At 38.1% G+C, this 26,761-nt stretch overlaps 1 protein-coding gene across 3 annotated transcripts in view; it reads right to left on the reverse strand.

Moving 5' to 3' along the window:
* The window catches only part of MORC4 (MORC family CW-type zinc finger 4), a 52,725-nt gene that overhangs the window by 9,278 nt on the left and 16,686 nt on the right, over nt 1-26,761 (reverse strand). For all 3 annotated transcript variants that reach the window (XM_019661479.1, XM_019661478.1, XM_019661480.1), the window contains 9 exons: nt 26,539-26,671; nt 26,088-26,216; nt 22,965-23,084; nt 21,344-21,444; nt 11,158-11,256; nt 7,383-7,511; nt 5,229-5,297; nt 4,776-4,827; nt 3,225-3,397 (listed from right to left, as the gene is read on the reverse strand). In XM_019661479.1, coding sequence (XP_019517024.1) covers nt 3,225-3,397; nt 4,776-4,827; nt 5,229-5,297; nt 7,383-7,511; nt 11,158-11,256; nt 21,344-21,444; nt 22,965-23,084; nt 26,088-26,216; nt 26,539-26,671 — 1,005 coding nt within the window. The remainder of the gene's footprint in view (nt 1-3,224; nt 3,398-4,775; nt 4,828-5,228; nt 5,298-7,382; nt 7,512-11,157; nt 11,257-21,343; nt 21,445-22,964; nt 23,085-26,087; nt 26,217-26,538; nt 26,672-26,761) is intronic.

A 26,761-nucleotide genomic window follows, 5' to 3' on the forward strand; every position in this document is an offset into this window, starting at 1 on the left:
AGTGCTTTTGCCCTGAGTGGGGGCTGCATGAAGGAAGAGAAAGCTGGCTGGGAGAAGAGACCTAGTCATTCTTGGGTCTTCCTGGAATAGAGCTTCTGCAAGTCAGAACTGGGAGAGATGAGAAATGTTGGAGGCCTGACCCTCCCAGGTGAAACCACAGCTCTAGACTAGGAGCTAGGGTTAAAGGGCGACACCAACTTCTTGACCACATTCACCTGGATTAGAGCTTGCTGGGTAGTTTTCATAAAACACAGCTTGGAGGAGGATGAGAGCAGTCTAAATGCTGAGATTTAATAGATTCTTTTTGAATAAATGTTTCTCCATTTGATGTATGCTCCTAGGACAATTTCCAGAACTCGGAATGATTGTTTTTTTTTGTTGTTTGTTTAATAATTTTTTTCCAGTTAAATGGTTATTTATTAGTGAAAGTGCCCACTGTACTCCTAAGTTCTCCATTCTGGAAGTCTCTCTCAAAGACCGTATTCTAAAATGTTAATACTGACCCCTGGATCAACTTCCTCATTTTAAAAATTGTTCTTTTCTACCTCGTGGTTGTTGTGTCAAATATTCCTTTGAACATAGACTGTCTCTTCTTTCCTTCCACTGTTACAGTGTAATTTGAATTTTTTTGGTTATTCTCTTAAACATGAACAAATTAGCCTTTGACATACAGCTTACTCAAAGGCTCTCTAAATTCTAAATAAATTACATCACTAATTCTTGCCTTTGCTTATGGCTACTTTAGACCTTAACTTATACTACTCATAGGAAACCTAACATGTATGGGGTATACTTACATATAAAACTTTGACTACCATAAGAACCTTATCTTTAATTCAATCACTGCCTTAGAACACTGTCTTCCATACAGTAAGCACTCAGCTATTTACAGAATGAGTAAAAAGAAAGGGATGATTTCCTTTAACATAAATAAGCTGTCTTTCCCTAAAAGGTTATGCCTGTTTCATACTGGCTGAACCTATGTTCTATTGCAGGTGCTCTCCTCTCCTTGCTAGATTTGTGAGTCACAAAGCTGTTTCCAGCGATGCCTTGGGAAGCCTTATGAGGCCATATAACCTACCCCACAAAAATTTAAAAAATTATCTTGGATCATGTAGGTTTTATTTTATCTAGAGTTAGAGCGCTGTACTACACGATACAAGGACCCTTATCAGCTTCAGGTTTTGATAATAACAAGGGAGACCTTTGTAACTCTTAACTAAACATATTATTCCATTAACGTTTTTATCAGAAAACCCTGTATATTTCACTGAACTCTTGAATACCTTAATTTTCCCTTATGAAAAGGCAGACACTTTCCAATAACTCAGAATCCCCCTATATGTGTAGCTTGAAATGACATAATCATTTCCTGACCTAACATAAAATATGATATCAGCAGCAACAACAATTATCACGTATCTCTTCCTCATGAAAGAGTATTATTCTCAAATTAAAACTACACATGAACAATCTAATTGCTTTACCTGTCTATTATAGCCAAAATCTAACTTTGGGTACAGCAGTTCCACAAACTCACCCAGAAATCTCAATCAAGACTGATGAAGTTTGCCACCCAATGGATGTACTGATATACTGCACTCATAAAATACACACACACACACACACACACACACACACAGACAGGTTAGCATTTGTAATCACCTTCAGGTTACCAAAACCCAGTACAGAGAATAAAAGAAACACTGAAGAAAAAGGGAAAATGTTCACAGCAGGGAAAATGTAGCCTTCAAGAGTCATGACACCTTCATACTACCGTGGCAATTCTGATACATGACTATCTCAAAGAGACTGAGGTAGAAAGGTAGCAATGTACTTCAAAAAACAGACAGCACTTTACTATATATCCCTACCAACCTACAAAGGGAGTTAGAAAACTACAGATGGGAACAGAGTAGAATTAGGCTCAAGACCCTGAGACTGACTTGACTATATTTCTTACCCTCTTGTTGCATAGTTCAATCTTAGAAATTGCTCCTTCAATATGACTCAAATTCAATCATTAGTTAATGAGTACCTCTAAAAGCTTTCATACAAATTCTCATTTAATTCTTTTAGAGTTTTATTAGTTTTGTTCCTAATAGCTTACTTCCTCTTGAGACTTTTTGTTCATGTTCAGGGGGGGTCATGGGGTTCTTCCAATATATACAGGGCTTAATTGTGGAAGAATCACTGAATAGGGGACTTGCACAAATGTAGAGATGTTTGTCTAGATGAGAAGAAAAGACCCACCTAAGAAGCAAGAAACAAGGACAAAAATCAGTAACATTGGGGGAAAAAGAAAAACAGAAGTCATTTTTACCCTATTATGTATTCCGTTGCTTGTATCCTACAATATGTTAAGAAGATATCCAAACTGAAGAGGGTCAATGAAAAGTTCACAACCCACTATCTATCTATCAGTCACATTATTGACAATTATAGAAATTTCTACTATTAGAGAGCAACTCTACCTGCCCGCAGCTCTACCTGCCCAATGGCTTGGCTTTGCTAGAAGTGAGAAGCAAAAACAGAGAGGAGAAAGCAAGTTTAATTAAGGATCCTGAGTTCCAGTCTCATGGCAGTACAGGGACAATGATATCTTTCAGTGCTTCCAATACTCCTGATATTTAAGAAAAAGAAAAGGTATGTTCTTTCCTGTTATAAAGACTAACAAAATCATACTAATGAGAAGCTAGAAGATGAACCAGTAAAGCCCCAAACTAAACTTATACTAATAATTTACTCTAGGAAACTGAACTAGAAGGCTTACCTAATGGCACTTCTAATGGTTATTTTTATATGTGGCCAACATGTGCTAGGCCTCTGGGGCCCCAGAGGACTTCAGTATTCCTAAACTTAAGGAGACAAACAATGTTTATCTATGTAGCTTCACCTTACATTTGTACAGCACATTATTCTTTTCAGACTTTTCATGTCCATTATTTCACTTACACAGCATAACGTGAATACATAAAAGAACACTGGTCAGATGGTCACCTCAAAAAAGTGGGAATAAAAAGGACAGACTTGACATAGCAGCTGTAATGTTGAAAAATTGGGGGTACATGCAACACACAATTCTGTTAACCCCAAGTGGTGTTTCTCCTTCTGAATTCCATGCTAGGCCTTAGGAATAACATCAACATGATAACCATACCAACTTACTTTGCAGGAAAACAGAGCCTGAAATTTACTTTTGAAGCGAGACTATGTTTACCCACCTGGAAAACTGAAAAACACTGGAATCCAGAGGCTTAAGTGAAAGAGGTGTTCTGCTTTCTTCTCCAACAGATGGAAGCTGGCTAGGGCTATCAATTTTCTCATATCCAATTGTTTTATTATTCAATTTATCCATATCTTGAATAGCAGGGGTCTTCAGTGGATTAGTGGATACCTAGCAAAAAAAGAAATCGTTTGTAAAAATCCCAATTTCAAACTAAATACCAGAGGATGAGTCAATCCTTTTGATGCTAGGAAAGAATACTTGGCCAAATAAAAAGAAAATGTTTCCTACACAAAACAAACAGCACACAGTAATGTACACTAGAACACTGAACCCAAGCACGTTCAGTTATAACCTTATCAGCTGGTCGCCAACAGACCTCCCCAACTCACTTATTGGCTCCTACAGTCATCCCACCCACAACATAACCCAGGCCCCCTAGTCAGTGTTTAATTCTCTCTTGTGACCCAGTTTAAGGCTGGGTTTTCACTCCTCTGTCTGTGATGAGGGTAGGGGCGTGGGGAAAAGCATTGCAGCATGTATCGGTGCTGGTTTTGGAGAAATGCATGCGAGACGTTAACATTTATTCATAGTACACACACACAGACACATGCATCTGGGATCTTGTGGGAGAGCCAGCTTATGAAAACAGTATGAATGATGAAGGTAAAGAAATATAAAGGGGAGGTAAACTGAATGAGGACAAGGCAGTCCCAGGAAATCTCCCAGTCTCTACATCAGACTATTAAGCCAAGACATTAGGGCATGAAACCTGAATATTCATATACGTGGGTCTTGGTAGACTGTCAGAAGAATTAATGGTAAATTGCCTCTATCCTCACCAGTCTGACCAACCCTGTCCGAGTGGGTGGAAGGTGAATCTAACATGCGACTAGCAGATATCTCTGGGAAAGAGGGTCAACAGGAAAATCATGCAGAAAGGCAGGGTCGGGAGGGGGGAAGATACATGGGTGCTATGGTGGCTGTCGGGAAAGGAGTGTCCCTGAAAGGACGGCCAACCTTATTGCACCCTTCAGCGTCCGGAGCTGGGCAACCATGTCCGAGAGACAGTGCTCCTGAAAATTCAAAACAGCAGAGTCTTTATAAAGCCAGCCAGCCTGAAAGCAGGGATGGGGTAGGGGCACAAAGAACCACCCCTTCTTCCCAAAAGGAAGGAGGAAGAATCACCCCTGAATCCTGGAAGAAAGGAGACTGAGGAAAACCAGACACTCAACAGGAGCAGCCTGTATGAGGATGGAACATAAGTCTGAAAATTCTGTGACAACGAAGGTGACATTCACACTGTCCAGAAACAGTACTGATTCCAAGTCTGGGAAATTAATGATTTGGCTCTTCTATTTTTGGTGATCTGAACATCAGTAACAGCAGATCAAAGCAAAATCAAAAGATTCAATGAAAAAAAAAAGACCACCAGAAGAAATGGTTCATTATTTCTATGCAGCTTTCAAGATTGCTGCTTCCTTCAACCTATGGCCTCTGTTGGGGAAAATTTTGTGTGAGCAAAGGAAGAGGGAGGACTGTGTCTCACCTGGTGGTCCTCATTTTCCATTGGCACCTTCTTCTTCTCAGCAGTTTGGTCTCTAGGAGAAGATAAAAGTGCTATTTAGTTCACTTATGAAATTTCTCAGTCTGAAATGGATTACCAATTGTAGATTTATGTTATAATGCTCCTTCCAAATTAGAAATAATGTGGTCCTCACTGAGTAACAAGGGTGCCTTCCTGAACTCTGTAACTGAAGAGGGATTTCAGACGCCTCATCAAAAGAGGGGGATGGCAGGGAGAGCGACTAAAGACAAGCACTAGATGAGACACTCAGGAGATAATTAGAGGAAATAAAGAACTGGCAGAACAGCAAGATGAGGAGGGAAAACATTAAAAACCCCAAAAGAAAAAAATTGTCTTCTCAAAACTCCCCCATCCTATTAGAAGGGTCAGGCCCCTCTACTGTGTGATATAGAACACCACCTTAGGTATACTCACTGTTTCTTAGCTTTGCTCAAGTAGAGGTCCTCATCAATGAGTTCTTGTTCTTCTGGAACAGAGCATCTCCTGCAGTGCAGAGAATAAATCATCTTTCGGAAACAAAATATGCCCTTCACTTTTACCCTTTACTTTCCTCCCAACTATGGCAGGTTAACAACATTATAGAGTCACATTCCACCCACATCACAAAACCTGTGTGCAGGTTAACATTTACCAATTCTTATTTCAAGGCATACCATCATCTAATTCTTGTTGGTGCATATATCACCTTTCTCCCAAGACATTCAAAGTACTTGACAGCTACAAAATTCTATGATGGTGGACAGCATGAAACATAATCTCTCTTTACACAGTGACGTTCAAGCATGAGAGACTTGCTTAAGGTTCCATACAAAGAGAATATTGCTGAGACTAGAATCTAGGTCTTTTGCTTCTCCTTTACTAGAAACTAATTCCCAAGGTGCCATCTAGAAGCATGAGAATCCCTAAACTAGATGATGACACCTGAAGAAGAAAATCAGAGGCAGCAATAAGGGCTAGGAACTTACATCATAAAAAGAATAGAACAGAGACTAACAAAGAAAAGAAAAAGGAGAATTCTATAAATGAAAAGATATTTGCTATATGTAAAGCACGAGGAGGAGAACTGTAAAGGAATAAAAACTGAAAGCAGTACTAAAAAATATAGTCAATGGTCAAAAGTAATCCTAGAGACAAATAAAAATGAATAATAATTGGAAACCCTATGCTATACCCATTTTATAAGGGGGCATAGTATCCTGGAAGGCAAGGTCTCCTGGACTAAGTGTAAACTGATAGGAGATGCAGGATTCAAAAGTGATACTTCTAAGCACTGATTCCCATATTCTAATCACACAGTCCCAGTTACTCTCCAGTGGAGAGGTGCCAAGGCACAGCTGGAGACTGGGGTAGTGCTTACTCATTACAAACCTGGATTTCATTTATTTAATTTCCTCCATTTTAAACATTTTTTTTTGTAAAAAGCACACTCTGTTTTAGGACCTTGTTTTCTATCAGCATTTATCCCGAGGGGAAAAAAATTACATCACGGCTGAAATGAAGCTAACTGAATTATTATTGTTAACCTATGTGACCACTGAGTCAAATAAAAAAAGTATTTGTTAAATGGAAATGAATGCCCATGGATATGCCAGGCACAATCTAGATGTTAGATGCTACAAGGAACATATGGTGAGTTAGGAAGACAAACATGGAAACAAACAGCATTGAATGTACAATAGGTACTGCAACTGACTCAGGTATAGGAAGCATATTAACTCAACCCTAAATGTAAAGCCCTTGTTCTCAAACAGCTTACAAACTCTTAAAGAGCCAAAGTGTATACCGTATTTGCCGGCGTATAAGACAATTTTTTGGCACTGAAAAATATGCCTCCAAGTGGGGGGTCGTCTTATACGCCAGGTACACTTCAGATAGACTGCCCATAGTGCTTACCCCGTGCCATAGTGGCCTCCCGATGCCCGCCCACTTCATTCCACATGCCGTTCAGGCATCAGCAGCGCTGCTGGGTGTATGCTCGGCTGTTATGCGATTTTGCTGTTATGCGATTTTACCACACTCGCAAAATCGCACACAGCCGACCATATAACAAACTCTGTATTTTGAGTGGAAATGTTAGGGGGTCGTCTTATACGCCGAGTCGTCTTATACGCCGGCAAATACGGTACATGTGAAAAACATCCAAAAATACAAAACAGTATGTGAGCAAATGTCAATAATTAAATACCACAGGAAGCCAGAGTAAAATCACTGTAAACTATTGTCAACAGGAGAAGTATCACACAAAACAGTTAAGCATCCCAGATGGATATGATTTCGATAGCCAGATGGAATGCATCAAGTCACTATAAGCAAGTGGAATGACTGTCAAGTCATGGAGGAGGGGGTAACTGTGGCATGTGTGGGGAACAGTGAAGCCACAGGCCTGGCTAAAGAATAGGGTGTGAGTTCAAGTTACAGTGAGAAAAAAGGCTGGAGAAATAGGGTGGGATCAGGTGGCACAGGGGCTTGAATGCCACACTGAAGAGTGTGGACTTGAGATGCAAGTGTTTTAGAAAATAAAGATAAATCCGGAGCTATCTCTGGCATAATACTGAGTCCTAACTTTACCTGTACTTTGGATGGGAATTATAGTAACAAAACCATCTTGCAGGTAATATAGACGGATCAACCTTGCCCGGAAGCTTCCTCCATTTGAGGCACTCATCACATTGTACCCACGTCTGGTCAGGAATCTTTCTAAATGAAGGAAAACAGAAGTATGACTGTGTATATACTAGCTCTGTGCTCTGTCTCACATTAGAAAGGCATACCCTAAAAGTTAAAGAACATAATTTTATATATGAAATGCATTATTACTGTTATAGTCTAGGTGTCTAAAATGTATATATCATGAGCGTCACAGAAAAAATGATAGAACTATACCAGATATGGATATGAAAAATAGTAATAAATGTTGTTAACACAGTGAGCCACCATTATTTATGGAGGTCAGTAATATGTATCCTGGAATCACCTGTTCTAAGCAGGCAAGAGGAGAATTTTAACTCTGAAATTAATTAACTAGGAAAATTTATGTATATCACAGTATTACCAAGAAATAAAACCTAGGGGCCAGCAAAGTGGCTCAGTTGGTTAAGAGCGTGAGCTCTGAGCAACAGGGTTGCCGGTTTGATTCCCACATGGGCCAGTGAGCTGTGCCCGAGCTGAGCTGGATGGCTTAGTGGTTAGAACTTGCACTTTTAGCAACAAGGTTTCTGGTTAGACTCCCGCATGGAATGGTGGGCTGTGCCCACCTGCAACTAAAGATTGAACATGGCACCTTGAGATGAGCGGCCGCGAGCTGCCGACGGGTGGCCGGATGGTGACTGGACTTGGAGCTGAGTTTGCTGCGCCCTCCACAGCTAAGATTGAAAGACAACATCTTGGCTGTTCCCCTTCCCCAATAAAATCTTTTTTAAAAAAAGAAATAAAACCCATAGGATTATTTATTTGGATTTATTTGGGTTCTATCCAATCCCATGACAAGTTTAAAACGCATTTGTAGGAGTCACTGAAGAATCATCAACATGTCACCCCCAAAACCCTGCAGACTCCCCACTCCTATTTTTTCCTTTCAAAAACGGTATTTGTTTATACTTCAATCAAAAATTTATTAGGTTGATATTCCCAAAATTAATCTAAAAGTAATATAAATTTGATGAAATTTCATAACTAGAAATGGTGACTCCAGTCCAACAATTGGGTTAAATTATTAAGATAAATTCTTCCAGAGTTCTGTTCTTAAAATACATAGCCACTCCCACCATACCAACACCCCGCCCTGCCCAGGAAACATAATGCAGTCACCTATACCTTAGAGTGAATTTATTTCTCTGTGAAAGGAGGTGGTCCTGTATATAACAGATATAGTCAGCATCTAAGCTGAGAAAGGAGTAGGAAGGGGGAAGACTAGAGAAAAGAGACAGTAAGAGGGTAGAGGGGTACCTAGGACCAATTTGAACATGTAATTTAGCCTAGGGCAGGTTTTCTGTACATTGCATTTGTATTGCTCTTATACTGACATTTCAACAGAGTGGTGGCTTTCTTTTTATGTCTTAGTTCAACATTTTTCTTATCTTTTAAAACAGTGCTTATTTTTAGGTATAAAAGTACTATAAGCACATTATAGAAAAACTGGAAAATACAGAAAGATATGAAAAGACACTCATAATTCTACCACTCAAATACAATGCCTTCTTTTTGTTTAATACTCTGTTTTAAGAAAGAGAGTTCACACACATTTTTGGATACATAGCTTCCTATCTCCTAGCTCCATGCTGCTCTAGCCTTATAACCTCTAAGCTCTAAGCTCCGGCCTGACCTCTGGTGTCTATATATTTCCGTACAGCCAGTGTTTTATTTAGAGCCAGAGCAGCAAAAAAGCAGTTTCAGTAGTAGTGGGAGGGGAGAGGAAAGGTCATATTAGCTTTGGTTTTACATGCACATGCACAGAGGAGTCTCTTGTAGAAACGTGCCAGTATTATTCTCTCGGGACAGACACAAGCCACAACCACCCCCTGCCTCAGGTTACATGCAGACCTTGGTAGATACTTCCATCCAGACAGATAGGAGAGGCTTTTAGCTTGTACTTGAAATAAACAGGTAGTTAAAGGGGCTATATCATATTCCCCTCATTGCATCCTTCCAGAAGAGTGTCATGGTTAAGAACTTGGGAGCCCGGTTGTCTATATTTGAACCTTAGATGCACCACTTTCTACCTGTCTAACCTCGAGCAAGTTACTTAAGCTGTCAGTATGTCATTGTCACATTTATAAAGAATTACTAATATAATCGATCTCATAGGGTTGTTATGATGAATAAATAAATGTAAATATAAGTAAAGAATTTAGATTAGTGCCTGGTATATAAGTGCTCAATAAATAATAATTATTACAACTCTGCCTCCAGAAAGATTGCATAACACACATATACACACTTCAGCAATATATGAACAGCTGTTTCATTGTATTAATCATTGCTTATTTGAAAGGCCAAAAATGACATCTTATCTTAATTTGCATGTCTTTGAAAACCATGGAGATTAGATATGAGCAAGATCTTTAGAATAAGGTAGTAATATTTATACAGCCATCAGGTTGCATTTGAAACAAAATTTCATATCATACAAAACACAGGTGGGTACTTACCTCAAAATGGACTTTTTTTTTAGATTTTTTTTATTGGGGAATTGGGGGAGGGGAACAGCCAAGTTGTTGTCCTTCAATCTTAGTTGTGGAGGGTGCAGCAAGCTCAGTTCCAAGTCCAGTCATGCCGCTCTGTTCAAGGTGCTGTGTTCAATTAGTTGCAGGTGGGCATAGCCACCTTCCCATGCAGGAGTCGAACCGGCAGCCTTGTTGTTAAGAGCGTGCGCTCTATCCCCTGAACAACCCGGACGGCAGCTCAGCTCAAGGTGCCGAGTTCAGTCTTTAGCTGCAGGTGGGCCTAGCCCACCATCTCAAAGGCAACCTTGTTGTTAGGAGCCCATGCTCTCACCAGCTGAGCCTTCCTGTCACCTGTTGGCAGTGCACTGGCAGCGGCAGCTCAGCTCGGGTGCAGCTCACTGGCTCTTGTAGGAATCGAACCAGCGACCCTTTTGCTCAGAGCTCCCACTCTAGAGCAAGCTCTTAACCAACTGAGCCACTCGGCCGGCCCTCAAAATGAACTTTTAACACTCTAATCGTTGTCTTGATGGTGGTGTAACTGATTGTATATGTGTTGTTACACATTCTATCCTCTGGATTATGTTCCTTTCCTGGTCTACTGAGGCGTTTCATCCGGATTCATAGTTCTGTGTGTAATTCTCTGTCTTAGTTTCAATAAATTCTATCTTTTTTTTTTCCTGATATGCTGGGTTCTCTACTTCTACTCTCAAATTCCTTGGCATAGTTCTAACAATGTTCCCTAGCAATAAAGAGATGGAAAGTTGCTAACATTTTTGAATACCTACTATATGTCAGACACTGCGCTAAAAATGTTGTGTCATCTAATTTAATATACTCAGAAAAGTGAAGTGACTTACTTACTTCAAGCTCACTCAACTATAAGAAGGAGATCCAGATTTTCAACCCTGGAATGTCTGACTTCAATGGCCATCATTTCCACTCTACCATACTGCCAATCGAATTAACTGGCAGCACTGAACTCTTCATATTTATGATCAAAATCACACAAGTGTTAAACCAGAATGAAGAGGTATACAGAAATTATGAAATTAGTACCTGTGATTTCCCAGTTTTAGTTAATTAAACTTCCTTCTGTGAAAAGAACCACCTTACTCTTGTTCCTTCCATTTGTTCTATGGACATTTCCCCTAATACTTTTTGATTCTATATGTACTACTCACGGTATTGTCCTGGCTGTGGCTGAGATCTCAAAATTGTCTTGGGATATCTTTTCCTTCCAATAAGCATTGAGCTTCTGGGCAAGGGCATTCATTGTTAACCTGAAGGAAAAACCAAGAAGAAACATGTCAACATTGAGGATTTGCTGAACAACTTTGCAACCTATGAGATGCTCCCATTTAAGAGAAGCCAACAATTTAGAATATTCAGCATAGGTTTGAACACCTACACTTACAGGAACTAGGATGGGAGTCCACTGCCTTGCAAATTACATGTCAGAATGACAAAGTCATAATGCTGAACAGTCACTTTGGGTGAAAAAGTAAAATGGACAAAAGTCCTACAATGTACTGTGTTCTCCAAATTTTCAGGGCTTTTAGTATCGTGGGAGGTGGGGAACTGACATTAGATACAATGACAGAGGACTAAATTGCAGAGCCAGGACAGAGCCAAATACTGATAAGTTATTTGATTGTCAGATGACTACAGGTAAAAAATTCAGGAACAAGTTGCAAGTCAGAGGGTCAAATATTGCATTGCACCGTTACAAATCAAATACAAACTTAAAAATTCCTTACAATTCCTCTTCATGCAAATGCTGATCAGGACAGTTATAGCACCAGTGGGAAAGAAAGTCCCCTTCAACCTTCTACTACACAGCTGTTAGTGAAGGCTATACCCAAGTTCTGGCTACTGCTCTTTCTCCTTTCTCTCTTTTCCCAAATAAACAACAGTAGACCCAGGGTCAAAAAGTGCAATGTGTATGAGTCAAAAACAGAATTTTACTTTGAATAACTGCCAATTTCTAATAACTAATTCATATTTAATTCTACAACCCAGGATTACAACTTTATGTAGAGCTGTACAAAACTGAAATACTATAAGTTTAGTATGTTTAACATCTCTTGGGCCGGCCGAGTAGCTCAGTTGGTTAAGAGCTTGCTCAAGAGTGTGAGCTCTGAGCAACAGAGTCGCCGGTTTAATTCCCGGCCCAAGCTGAGCTTTCAACAGGTGGCAGGATGGCTCAGCTTAAAAAAAAAAAAAGGAGGCTGGGCGAGTGACACGTTGGTTGGGAGTTGGCTTGGGGCGTCGGCTCTGAGCAGCAGGGCCCTGGTTCGAATCCTACATTAGGGCCAGTGATGCTGTGCCCTCTACAGCTAAGATGGTTACCAACAGCTCGACCTGGAGCTGGGATACCGTGAGTTGCCGGTGACGGCGAAGGCTGCAGTGAAGCTGCAGTGGGCTGCTATAAACTACTGTGAGTGGCTGGCAGCCAGCGTGAACTGCCAAGAGCCATTGTAAGCAGCCATCCAATGGCCAGTGACAGATCTGCCTCACCTGGGAAGAGCGCAATGATAATACCAACATGGGCCAGTGAAGCGACGTCCTCCACAACTAGACTGAAGAACAAAAGGACAGCAACTTGTCTGTTCCCCTTCCCCCAATTCCCCAGCGCTGTTCCCCTCTCCTAATTCCCCAATAAAATATTTTTTAAAAATCTCTTGACTTCCTGAATCGTTCCCCAAGCTTTTGCAGACCTCTTCTCACCTTGAGAGGAATTCTTCCTTACCTCTACCTTACTCATATTACATTAGATTCTGACTATAGAGAGATCAAAGTAATCATACATGAGCTCCCCTATAAACTCCTATTCCCATCCAACCTACCAATGTTCCTACCTCTATTTATATCCTTCCCTCAAGTCACAGATGAAGAACTACTACTAGTTTTCTGTTAAAATTTTACTTTAAAAAAAAGTAAATTAGGCAGCATTCTGGAAAGATGGTGGAGTAGAAAGCACCATGATTCTGACTCCCCACCTAGACAACAAAAATGCACTGGCAGAATCTGACGTACCTATTGGAAACTGTGGAGTCTACTGAAGGCTTGAAACTTCCAGGTGAAGGCTTGGATGGGAAATTGGCTAATTTCAGCTCTCAGCACAGTAGTAGCCATGACACCCTACCCCCAGCCCAGTGGCAGTCAGCTGTGCACATATTTTAAGGGCAGCCTGCAAGAGTCAGGGTGGGCAAAAAGGACTGTCCTGCATATATCAGGGATCTGTGCTCTGATCACGGTTTGCTGCTCCTGATCACATGATCATGTACTCCCCATGGCAACCACAAAGAAAATAGCCATAAAATATGCACAAAAGGAAATGTGAAGATTTAAATGTCTATGAAAAATCAACTGAACACAAATGAAGACAGTAATACATAAATGAGGGTCAAAAATCTATAAAGCATATAGAAAACAAATAGCAAAATGACATAAGTCCCTGCTTACCAGTAAGTACTTTAAATGTAAATGGATTAAGCTCTCCCATCAAAAAACAAAGATTGGTAGAATGGGTAAAACATGAACCAAATATATGCTCTCTATAGGAGACTAACTTGAGATACAGATACAAATAGGTTGAAAGTGAAAGGACAGAAAAGAATATTCCATGTAAAAAGTAACCAAAAGAGAGCAGGGTGGCTATGCTAATATCAGGCAAAATACAGTAGTCCCCCCCTTATCTGTGGTTTTGCTGTCTGCAGTTTCAGTTACCTGCAGTCAACTGTGATATAAATATTAAATGAAAAATTCCAGAAAAAAACCAATTCTTAATTTTTAAATTGCACACTGTTCTGAGTAGCAGGATGTAATCTTGCACTGTCCCACGCCATCCCATCAAGGACATAAATCATCCCTCTGTCCAGCATATCCACACTGTATGTAGAGTACAATGAGAATTTGGGTTGTCGGAAAAGTCATGACGTATTTTTTCTGTTTTTCGTTGCAAAAATGTGTCATGACTTTTCCAACAACTGAATATTTTGAGACGACATCCACATAATTTTTATTACAGTATATTGCTATAATTGTTCTATTTTATTATTATTGCTGTTAATCTCTTTCTTGCCTAGTTTATAAATTAAACTTTATCATACGTATATATGTATAGGAAAAAACATTGTATATATAGGGTCTGGTGCTGTTCATGGTTTCAGGTACCCACTGGGGTCTTGGGATGTTATCTCTCATGGATAAGGAGGGACTACTGTAGACTATAAATCACAATAGCTAAAACGTGGGAGCAACCCAAATGTCCATTGATGGTTGAATGGATAAGCAAAATGTCTATATACACAACAGAATATTCATCCTTGAAAAGGAAGGAAAGTGTGACATATGCTACAACATGGATGAAGACTGAGGACATTACGCTCTGAAATAGGCTAGTCACAAAAAGACAAATACTATATGACTTCACTTTTGTGAGGCATTTAGAGTAGTCAAAATCAGGCAGAAAGTAGAATGGTGGTTGCCAGGGGCTGGTGGGGGAGAGAGGAATATTGTTTAATGGGTATAGAGTATCAACTTTTGCAAGATGAAAAGAGTTCTGGAGATGGATGCTGGTGATGGTTGCTTAACAATATGAATGTACTTAACACCACTGAACTGTACACTTAAGAGCAGTTAAGATGGTCACGTTAAATAAAAAAAATTGATAAAAGGAAGTAGATATGTGGTTGCCAGAGGTTGGAGAGAAGGATAAATGTGGAGTGACTGCTAATAAACAAGGGGTTTCTTTTGGGAGTTATGAAAATGTTTTGGAGTTAGAGAGTGATGATGGTTGTACAATTTTGTGAATATACTAAAACCCACTGAACTGTACACTTTAAAATGGTGACCTTTAAGATATGTGAGTTATATACCAATTGAAAAATAAAAATAAACCTCTGTTCTCATGTACTCAGGTAAAATTTAATGAGGCAAAATTTACATAGAATAAAATTCATCCTTTTAAAAAAAAAATTTTTTTAGCTGAGCCATCCTGCCACCTGTTGGCAGCTCAGCGGCAGCTCAGCTTGGGCTGGGACTCGAACCGCTGTTGCTCAGAGCGCACACTCTTGAGTGAATTCTTAACCAACGGAACCACTCGGCTGGCCCCTAAAATTAATCTTTTTAAATGTGTAGTTCTATCAGTTTTGACAAATGCATGCAGCCATGTAACCACCACTTCAATCAAGATATGGTTTTCATGTATTTTGAAACTCCATTTGTTCTCACAAAAATGCTGGCTTTACTCTACTGTTCTATTAATCTCCTTCCCTAGTCCTGGTATATGTGGTCTATATCCACTACCTCCTCTTCATTCTCCCGTCTCAATCCTCTACAATCTATTTTCTACCACTGCCACTCCAGGAAGTTGTTCCTTTTCCCAACTTCATATTCTATCAGTGAACACACCAATATCACAGTCTACTAAATTAGAGACTTGTGATCTTTGATTCTTCCCTCTCCTTTATCTCCTGTATCCTATTATTGATACACTACCAAATTATTTTCCTCTTTTTTCATATTATCTATCATATACTTCCTTTTTCACAGATACTCTTATTTCAGACCTTCACTCACCTAGATTACTGCAACAGTCTTTAGTCTTTCCTTCAATCCATCCCACATCATTGCCAAATATATCAACTGACATAATTCATGTAAAGCACCTTATAAACCATAAAGCAGTATATAAGTATAATGTACAGCTGACCCTTGAACAGCATGGGTTTGAAATGTATGGGTCCATGGATTTATATCCAATTGGGTTTGAGAGGTGCAAGTCCACTTACATGTGGATTTACATATAAGTGGACCCATGCAGTTCACTCATATTGTTCAAGGGACACCTGTAATTTTGATCTGCAGTTGGGAATCCGTACATGTGGAGGGCCGACTTAAAGTTATATGTGGGTTTTTAACTGTGCAGGTGGTCAGCGTCCCTAACCCTTTTGTTGTTCAAGGGTCAACTGTACCATATTCTTAAGATAGTGTGTCAAGTCATTCCCCTATTCAAGAAATATGCAATGAATTCTCATTTGTAAGGTATCAACTACTCTACCCAATGTCCCTCTACAACAGAGGTTCTCAAAACCTTCTTGGTTCATGGCACCCTTAGTGTCTCAAATTTTTCATGGCACCCTTGAGTAAAAAAAAAAAATTTACCCATTCTATTTATTAAATAGTTAGGTCCAAACAACTTAGAAAGCATTTATGAACTAGAATTTAAAATCCATTTGAAAAAAAAATACATACAAGTTGAAAAACATATTTCTGTTTCATTCTTAACCACAATTGCTTACTAATGGGATGTGTATGCCTATTCGGTACTGTACAACTTCTCAAACCTTGGAATCAAATTGGACACACCTTTCCTCATTTCTTATTTGACATTGATTACTTGCTTTGAATCACAGCAACCAGTGAAAAGCAAGATTCACAAAGATATGATGTAATCAAAAGGAATGCAGCAGATTTTGGTATGTGGAAGTGGGGGGTGCTGCTCTAACAGATACCCAAAATGTGGAAGTGCCTTTAGAATTAATTGGGCGATGGGCAGAGGCTGGAAGAATTTGAGGAGCATGACAGAAATAGCCTAGCTTGCTTGAACAGACTGCTGGTAGAGATACGGATGTTAAACATCTTACTGGTGAGGGCTCCAAAGAAAGTGGGGAGCATGGTAGAGAAAACACAAATTTTCTTAGAGAATACCAAAATCATTGTGACAGACTGTTAGTAGAATTATGGCTTTTACAGGTGTTGCTCGTAGAAGCTCAGAAGGACATGAGAAACACGTTAATGGAAAACTTGAGGGAAGGTGATCCTTGTTATATAGTGGCAAAAAGCTTAGCAGAATTGTGTCCTACAATTATATAGAAAGCAGAAGTTGTAAGTGATGAAACATTTAGCTGAGGAGATTTCCAAGCCAAGCGTTGAAAGTGTGACTTGGTGTCTTCTTGATGCTTATGTAAAATGTGAGAGGAAAGGGAGAAATTGAAGGAAGAAACGTTCAACAAAAAGGAAGCAGGACTTAATGATTTTAGTAATTCTCAGCCTATCCAGATTGTAAAAGATGTTACCTTTAAAGATTCACTGTCAGGAAAGCATACTCTAGAGAAAAAGCCAAGCCTGTGACTGAACAACCTTTTGCTAATATCTCAGAAAGATCAAATGTCAGAGTATTCAGTCACACAAAAAGCTCTTTCAAAAGATTCAACATATGACTCAGATCTCAGCAGAAGCTAAGAATAGAAATAGGATTATCTAGGAAAGACCTTTCAGGAGCCTCTTATCTGATGCAGTGAGTATCCGTAACATACATACATGTGAGACCCACAAGGTTCTTAGGATGGTATACTAGCACAAAAACTGCTAGATTGGACTGGAAAGGATGAAGAGAGCATAAAATGAAAAAAGGTCTTTTGAGCTCCAAAACTCTAGAATCAGGAAACAGGCTGATGAAACTACTCAGCTGCAAAATACATGTTGTCCTTCATGAAAAATGAAAGATGACTCTAACGGTGGAGCCATGAGCCCAGAGGGCAGAACCTCAAATCCAGAGGATGGTGCTATAAGCCCCCAAAGATTATTCCCAGGCCTTGAAATTTAATAGAGTTAGCTTGCCTGGATTTTGAAATTGTTTGGGAACATTGACTCCTTTTTCCTTCAATTTTTCTTCCTGTTTGAACTGTAATATCTAAAACTGGTGTCCTACACCTGTCCCACCATTGTATTTTGGGAGAAAAATACAAAAAATAGAGACATGTCTACAGATGGAGAGGGATTTTATCTCAGGATGTATCAGACTCAGAGTATCACCAATACCTGATTTACATGATGAGATTTTGGAATTTTGACCTAATGACATTAAGATGAGAGTTTAGTCTTTGAGTTGCTGGAATAGTTGAGACTTTTGGGGATGTTGGGATGGGGTGAATGTATTTTGCATGTGAGATATAAGCGGATTTTGGGGGCCAGAGGGCATAATGTGATAGGCAGAATAATGGTCCTTCAAAGATGTCTATGTCATAATCCCTGAAACCTATGAATATATTAGGTTACACAGCAAGGGGGAATTAGGACTGCAGATGAAATTAAGGTTACTCATCAGCTGACCATAAAATAGATTATCGTGAATTATCCAATGTAATCACAAGGGTCCTTAAAAGTGGAAGAGAGAGGCAAAAGAAGTCAGAAATAGAAGAGATGTGATGATATAGAAGCAAAATCAATGGTGTGATGTGATGTGAGAACGACTCAACCTATCGGTGCTGGCTCTGAAGATGGAGGGAGAGGGCCATGGACCAAGGAATGCGGGCGGCCTCTAGAAGCTGAAAAAGGCAAGGAGATATCCTCCTCTAGAGCCTCCAGAAAGAATGCAGCCTTGCCAACACCTTGATTTTAGCCCAATAAGATCCGTGTTGGATTTCTAACCTACCGAACTCTAAGATAATAAATTAATGTTGTCTTAAGACACTAAGTTTGTGGTAATGTGCTATATTTACAGTAAAATAAAATAATTTCTATTGTTTATAAACAGAAGACAAGTATCACTACATTGCCCTCAAAAATTGTAAATGTCCTATGGCTCCCCTGTGAGCTCATTATGTGCAGCTGCTCAGCACGTAGTCTGGGAACTGTGGTTCTAGGACAGGGGTTGGCAAACTACAGCCTGTGGGCCAAATCCAGGCCACTGCCTATTTTTGCGAACAAAATTGTCCTGGACACATACACTCAGTCCTTTACATACTGTCTATGGTTGCTTTCATACTAAAGCAGAATTGAGTAGTTGTAACACAGACCAAAAGGCCTACAAAGCCTAAAATATTTACCTTCTGGCCCTTCACAGGAGATGTGTGCCAACCCCTGTTCTAGGATATGGCCCTACTCTATCCATCTGACTATTTCCTTCTAGTTACATCTCTTTAACCTCACTCCCCATATTCTTATCATTCTGAGTTCCTGCTGTAATCTTAGCTCATGCTGTAATTCCATCCTGGTTTCCCCTCCCCTTCCTTTTCTAAATCCTGTATCCTTTAAGGCAAATCTTAAGTCATACTTTCTACCTAAAACCTTTCCTATCTGTTCTCTCAGAGCATTTTTTCTCTACCATGCCACTTTGGTTGTGATTAATCATTTTATTATTCTAAATTGTTTCATGTATGGGACAATCCATTATTACAAATACACGATAAGCTCCTCAAAGACAATAACCATATCTTGAATTTCTCGGGAAAGTTCCAAAGCTTAGCCACTGTGTCATGCATCAGCGGGGTGCTCAGTTAGTATGTGTTGATTGCATTTCTTAAGCTGAAATTTACTTTAAAAATGTTGTAAGTTTGAGCCCTGACAGTTGCAGCTGAAATCCGATATCCACAACTATTAAAAGTGATACTACAGATGATTTGTTTGTAGACATTCCAGCAGTATGATGGCTGGTATCTCTTTTAGCATTTGAAGTTTTGATATCTATATACTCTTAGGATGAGTTTAGTTTGTGATAGCAAGACAATGTTCTCTAATCCCCCTCTGAAATTCCCTTATTTTTTTTAACTAAACAGCTTTTCATTTTATATAAAATAAACTGCATAAAAGGGAAAATGATGCCAGAATTGGGATAAGAGTTACACAAATTTTTATCCTCAAATGACTCTGTATTCAAAATAGTATACAAGTTTTCTGTTTTTAATAAATGTGTAGCAGATATTAAGCTACTTCAGCCAGAAATCCTGCATGTTTAACTGAACAAACCTACTGGCAATAGACTATATCGGGATCCCCTGCAGTCAACTCAAACTCGTCACACTGAAGCTAAACATCACAAACTAAAGGTTTAATATGTCTAACATTTAAAAGATCAATGGGGGTTTGGCAAAGATGATGTAAGGAAGATTTTAAGTAATTTTTAATATATAAAATTTGGATTTCACAAATCTTAACTATTTGCTTAATTACCAGAAAGTCACTATTATTTTTATTCAGGAGAAACAGAATGACTTGGCTCTGAGACTTTTGTCAAACTGACGTCATTTCTAAACTTTTACTCTTAAGAGTCAAGTCCTAGTCAAAGATCTCCATTATGAGCCAGACTCCTAGTTAATAAAAACATTTTACTTAAAACTGAAGGCAGGCAGTTACATAACCACTGAACAGCTCTAGTGACCAAAAACCAATCACACTGAAATTAATTTGGGGTTGCCATCCAAATAGTTGTCTCTTTGTCAAGCACTAAACCTAAAATTCGTATGGTTCCAGATAAATTAAGGCACAACATTTAAGTAATTTTATTACAGCTTTGGGCGCACAAGAAAAAGGAGATTTGGGGAATTACTTTCCCCACACTCTAAGAAAAAAATTGTTACTGAGAATTCACGGAAAATTACACAAAATGTCCCCATGCCTTCTTTCTCCACACTCCAAGAACACATTCCTGCCCTTTCAAGTCCGTGCATATACTTCCCTCTGTGTAGAATGCCCTTCCTCTATTTGTCCACCCAGCAAACTCCAATTCTTCCTTCAAGTTTCAGCTCAAATATAATCTGCTTTGTGAAGTCTTCCTCGACTTGTTTAGCCAGCCATATTTAAAAGTTCTTCTCATTTTGCACATATCCCCCATTAAAGCAATTATTTTATAGGTATTTAAATTTACTATTTGTGTATATCATATCTCATTTGTTCATAGGTATCAAGGATTTTTCTTTCATTCTTATGTTCCTAGTACATGGCACATAGGAAATATTTCATATTTGATGAAAGAAGAAATGAATGATTCATTCCTCTGCCAAACTTTTAAAACAAACTATTATAGCCTGGCTTTAAAACTTCCTTTCTTGGTCTCCTAAAAAATATCCTTGCTGGTTTGGCCTCAATGCCTAGTTCCTTTCTGATTCTTATCTATTTGTCTTATCTATTAAATCTAGATGCCTCCATGAAAACACACGTGTCTTTCCTGACACTCAAATAGTTTTCTCTCAATCTATTCACTGGCTTCAAGAAAATCTTTTGGAACAAATTTCAAACTGCTGTTTCCCACCCCCACCCCAACATAGTAACTTCAGGTCTACTCATCTCATTAACATAATTCCAATGCTCCTTTTTTCACCAGAAATATTTTATTAAATGACTCCAATGTTCTTTCCATAATTTTTAAAGGTAATGTTTATCTCAACTGGGCTCCATGTTTCATTTATCACTAAGCTTTAATTTAAAAATAAAATCATTTTATCTCTAATCTTGGAAAACAGCTTTGAAGGAATTCTCAGTTAATGTATCTGCCTGATTTTTAGAGATGCTTTTAGAAGTTTCACAGAATAGAATCATATCTGAACAAACTATCAGAAATACCTCAGGTTGGGGGTGACTCACCGGTACTCCTTGGTGTACTCGAAGTCTTGTTTGTTGTAGGCAGGTTTTAAGAAATTGCACTCAATGACTCCAATTACTCCCACACCTTCTCCATGAGTTGGCTTAGAGGAAAAATATTAATTTCAACACTTACATTACTGTTGACTGCCTGGAGGCATTTCCTTTGCATTGCAAACAATAATAGAAAGGTTACATAACGTTCATGGAAAGGAAAGGCTAGCAAGGTCTAGAGAAACACTCAGCAGTGTAGTTCAATAGACTGCGAGTATTACACTGAAATAGAACCTCTGGCCAATTCTAGGGCCGAAAATTTCAAATTATGATCCATAGATTCCCGAGGATTTTCCAAGGATTAATAACAGCCATCTCTACTTTACTCACATTACCTCTACTTTCATCTGTTTTATATTCTGCGATTGCTGTAAGATTTCATAAGAACAAAAAATGACACTGCTAAACAATCAAGGTTATAAACTACTGTTCTAGGTACATACTCAATCTGAGAAAAATTTTAAGGATGCTACATAATCATCACACTCTATTTATTAAAATAAACAAGTTTTACATATGTAGGTCACCAAACAACTATTAAAGAGAGTCACTCTTGCAGTGGTTATCAATTACAAGTTGATATAAGAGACTTTTTAATTTAAAATCTTTTAAAAAATTATTTAATGCAAGGAATGAGGCAAGGTGTAATTAGGCTTGCACACAAACATAAATTGTCTAAAAATGATATAACAAGGAAAATCAACATAGGCTGAAGACCAGCTATCCTGGGTCTTTCATAACTTTGTCAGTCTATGTAAAATAAAGCAGTTCATCATTCTTTGTGTTCTAGCAATCTTATCTGTAAAACAGGAATGAATGGGAAATTTGTGGATATTTCTACTTTAAATCATCATTTAAAACACTAAAATGATAATATTTGTATAGTTCAATTTATAAAGTATGTTCACATAATTTATCCCATTTAAATCTCTCAACTTTGTAAGCTGTAAGGTAGGCAGAGCAAGTAAAATTTTTGTTGTTTTCATTTTACAGGTAAGGAAAATGAGTTTCAGAGAAATTAAACAATTTATCCAAGGTTGCACTGTTTGTAAGTGGAAAATCCAGGACTCAAATCCTGGCCATCAACCACTAAATTTTATGCATCTTCCACTATGCCTTATTTTCTCCTCAAGAAAATATAAAAAGCTACCTTCAACACTAATAAACTTATACACATGGCAGAGTTGCCAGTGTTCCAATTCTACCTCTTATTAACAACTACCTAGAAAATGCATCCAGTAAAATTCCTGGGTTAATTAAATTCTGTGAAGAATGAGTAGTAGTGTTTTTCAACACAAGATGGCTCAGTGGTAACACAGAATTCCAGGATCAGATTTAACAACCATCAAAAGACGGAAATAAGGGCCGGCCGAGTGGCTCAGTTGGTTAAGAGCTCGCTCAAGAGTTTGAGCTCTGAGCAACAGCGGTTCAAGTCCTAGCCCGAGCTGAGCAGCCACTGAGCTGCCTACAGGTAATAAAAGCCATTAAATGACTTTATCCCCTTTGCAAATTTTAAATCCTCTTCCGATTCTTTTGTGCTTCCTATGACAAAGAAACATTAGGCACTCACCTTCACCTGGCATCCCACCTTCTTAAAGGACTTTATGAGTCGGTTGTTATGATACATCATTACTCCAAACTGCTTATTATTCTTGCAAGAGAACCCAAAAGTTATTTTCACCTGCTTATTCTGAGAAGAAAATCATTAAGGAGACAAACGCCAGGGGCTTTTAGCAGACAAAATTTTGCACTCTATTATAGCAAAGAACATCAAATACCATTGGATGTAAATTGGTACAACCTTTCTAGAGGGCATTTAAAAAACCTGTACTAATAGCTTTAAAAATAATCTTAACATTTGACCAAGTAGTTCTCTGTGTAGGAGTTTATCTGACAGAAACAGTCAGGGAAGCCCATAAAGGTTTATGAGTTACAAAGATTCATCAATTAATTATAATGGCAGAACAACATAAACAATTTAAATATCTGACATTAAGGGAATGATTAAATAAATGTTGGTATATCCACACAGTCTATTATGCAGCTTTAAAACTATGTCCTTAAAAAATATTTGGGAATATTAAGAAAGGTTCAGAATAAAATAACAATCATTATCTAAAAATATGTGTGTGTGTATATATATATATATATATATATATATATATATATATATATCACTAAGAAAATATACCAAAGTGCCATCAGTGATTTAAAAATTCACAAATAATCATGAAATGTTCCTTAACCTTGCTAGCTGCTCAATTTGCTGCTAGGTCTCCCAGGTTCTAATAAGATAACAATCATTATAAAAATATATGTGTGTGTGTATATATATATATATATATATATATATATATATATATATCACTAAGAAAATATACCAAAGTGCCATCAGTGATTTAAAAATTCACAAATAATCATGAAATGTTCCTTAACCTTGCTAGCTGCTCAATTTGCTGCTAGGTCTCCCAGGTTCTAATAAGAGTTGTAAATAGTACAACACAAATCTATGCAATTATAAGCAATAAGGTAAATCCTGCTAATTACTCAGAAGTATGGAAAGCAAAAGCGCCAACAACCAAATTGCTTTTAAAGGAAAATGATGATGAATAGTCCTGTTGTAATATATTGGGTTGTTGGAAAAGTCATGACGTATTTTTTCTGTTTTTCATTGCAAAGATGCATCATGACTTTTCTGACAACCCAATATTTCATGGGAAGAAGTTAACAAGCTTGGGTAGATGAAATAAGCACAAATTGTTATACATAAAACATGAACAATAGTGAGTTTGTAGTATGTCCTATTTGATTTAAAAACCAAGCTAAGACAGGAAGAAAGATAAAGGGGAGATAGAGAAACACACACACACACAAAAAATTAAAACAAATACTAAGAAATCTTCATGTCCAAAGGAGTTAAGTAAAAATTTATTTTTGCTACATATTGAAAAAAATGATATCCACTAACCCCTCTAAATAACAAGCTATGTGCATAAATTCATGTGACACATGAGCCAGATTTGATAAAAAGACATTAATATAAGTGGGTACATAACACAGTAATGTCTGGCTCAGAATATATAATATTCTGGGCTCCAGAAGCTTCAATCAAACCCCAAATAAAACCCTATTCCAATGTAAAAACAAAACAGGTCAAAACTCCCCCAAACAAACAAACTAAAACTCTACACCATAAAATTAATATTTTTAAGATAAATATTGTCAAATACTTTCTATTGTACACTTTTAAAATTCTAAATTATGGGATGGGGGTACACTGGGGTAGGAGGTTCCCCCAATTAGTATAGAGAGAGAGGACAAGAGGAGAGAAGAGGCCTTTGATAACTAAGGAATAAATAATCAGCATCAGAGATCTTGGAGGAAATCCGTTAGGGAGTTTCACTTTACTCATACCTATAGTGAATTCTTTTAGCCCAAATTCTACTAAAGAAGGTAACTAGTTTAATAACAAGGGGGTTTAAGAAGAGTTAAGGTACGTATAGAATGCGTGCATAGGAGGTTCTCCTGATAGAAACCCATAAAAGAAAGAAGCAGGTGACAGAAATGTGGGATACCTGAAACAGAAGTTGGAAAGCAATTCTTTTGACTGGCTCTGTTAAACCCATGGCACTAAGATCCCAGCCTACATACACCGATATAACTAAGTTACCTACAGATGCTAACAATGCTAGCTCTGGCTTTGTTAAGTTGGCTTTAAAAAAACTTTCCTAGTAGACAAGGTATTGTTCCCAAAAAGGAGAAAAATCAATCTGCTTATGAGTAACAACTACACAGCTTTTAAAAAAGGCAATGACAATTTCTGATCATTGATCAGCGGAAGAAAGACAAAGTAAGATAAGTAATGCCTTTGATAAAGTAAAGAGAGTGTGTTTCTCAGTCCAAGAGCTGTGCTTAGTTACTAGACAATAAATTACAAGAGCAATTCTTCATAACTGCTTATGAATTCTTAGCATTTCACAGACTTTTTTCTGCTCAAAAAGTCATCAACAAAGATGGACCTAATTTCCATGATCTTAAGATTTTCTCAAGTGTCTGAAATCCATTCCTAGTGCAATGGGGGGGGGGAGGGAGGGAGAAGTGAAAATGAGTAATTACTTTTCTGAGTGGCTGCCATTATGAGAAGCACCAGGAAATCCATGTCAAACCTGCTGAAGATTTATGTCACCCTAGAAAATCAACCTTTAATTTCCACTCTCCTAACTTCTATCAACATAAGTCTGGACTTGTCATGACAAAAATCACACTATGTCCCAAAGATTAACAAGTTCAAGTCAATATTTTGCTTATTTCAATCAATGTAATATGTAACAGAATGCAATATAAACCAAATGGTGTGGACCTTAGATATTCTCAAACCTGGCTGCTCACTAGAATCAGCTAAGAATTTGAAAATAAATAAATGTTTCTTATTAAAAAAGATTTCAGAATCTACTGAGCCAGAATCTCCAAAGTCTCAGGACTCTGTATTATTTTAATAATTTCCAAGTGACTTCTGATAAAACTGATGCATAGATTGGCAATTAAGAAACGCCTCTTCAGAGTACACTGTAATAGGATTTGTACTATAACACATATTTTTGAATTAGAAAAAGAAAGTTCTTTGTTTTTCTGTGCCAGCTTTGAAATCTAATCCTGAAATGAAGAGATAAACTTCATGTAGTTGTAAGGATACTGTGAAGGTAGGTTTATATATATCATATGCTACATTGGCCAGGCTCTTGGCAATCATCTGGGTAGTCACCTTCTTTTGACGCAGAAAAATTTTCATTCGTGGCTTCATATACAGAATACCACAAAATGCCTATGGAATAGTGAAGGGAAAGTTATTATATGATACTACCAATTCTAATGACATCCCCATAAAACACTGCTACCAACTAAGGTTTATTCTAGACAAAGATTTCGCTCGGTTTCTGTACTTTGTTATCCTATCACAACTACCAGAATAAAGTGCTGCTGACAATATTCACAAAACGGTTTTGGTGGCAACAATGAAAAGGAATCCTAACAGAGGGCTAAAAGGCTGTCATCTTTATATAACTAAAGTGAGATCTTGTTCTATAGATTTTCTTGTTACAGCAAATCTTACCTCTCATTGTTGGAGAAAAACCACTCTTACTCACCCGTAAAGAATACTCTGTTTCTGGCAGCTCAGAGGTAACACCACCACTCTCTTTTTCTTCTGTGCCAAAGTCTGATACCAGGATGTCATATTGATCTGTATCAAAGTCCAACTCAGACTTTCCATCTTTATTTCTGGGTAAAAGAGACAAGTACCAATCTAACAAACACTGGCTCCATAGGACAAAAATGCAGTAGGAACCCAAGAGAAAAGAAACAACATGA

Source organism: Hipposideros armiger, unplaced genomic scaffold, assembly GCF_001890085.2.
Source record: "Hipposideros armiger isolate ML-2016 unplaced genomic scaffold, ASM189008v1 scaffold_350, whole genome shotgun sequence".
In the NCBI taxonomy this organism is placed as follows: Eukaryota; Metazoa; Chordata; class Mammalia; order Chiroptera; family Hipposideridae; genus Hipposideros; species Hipposideros armiger.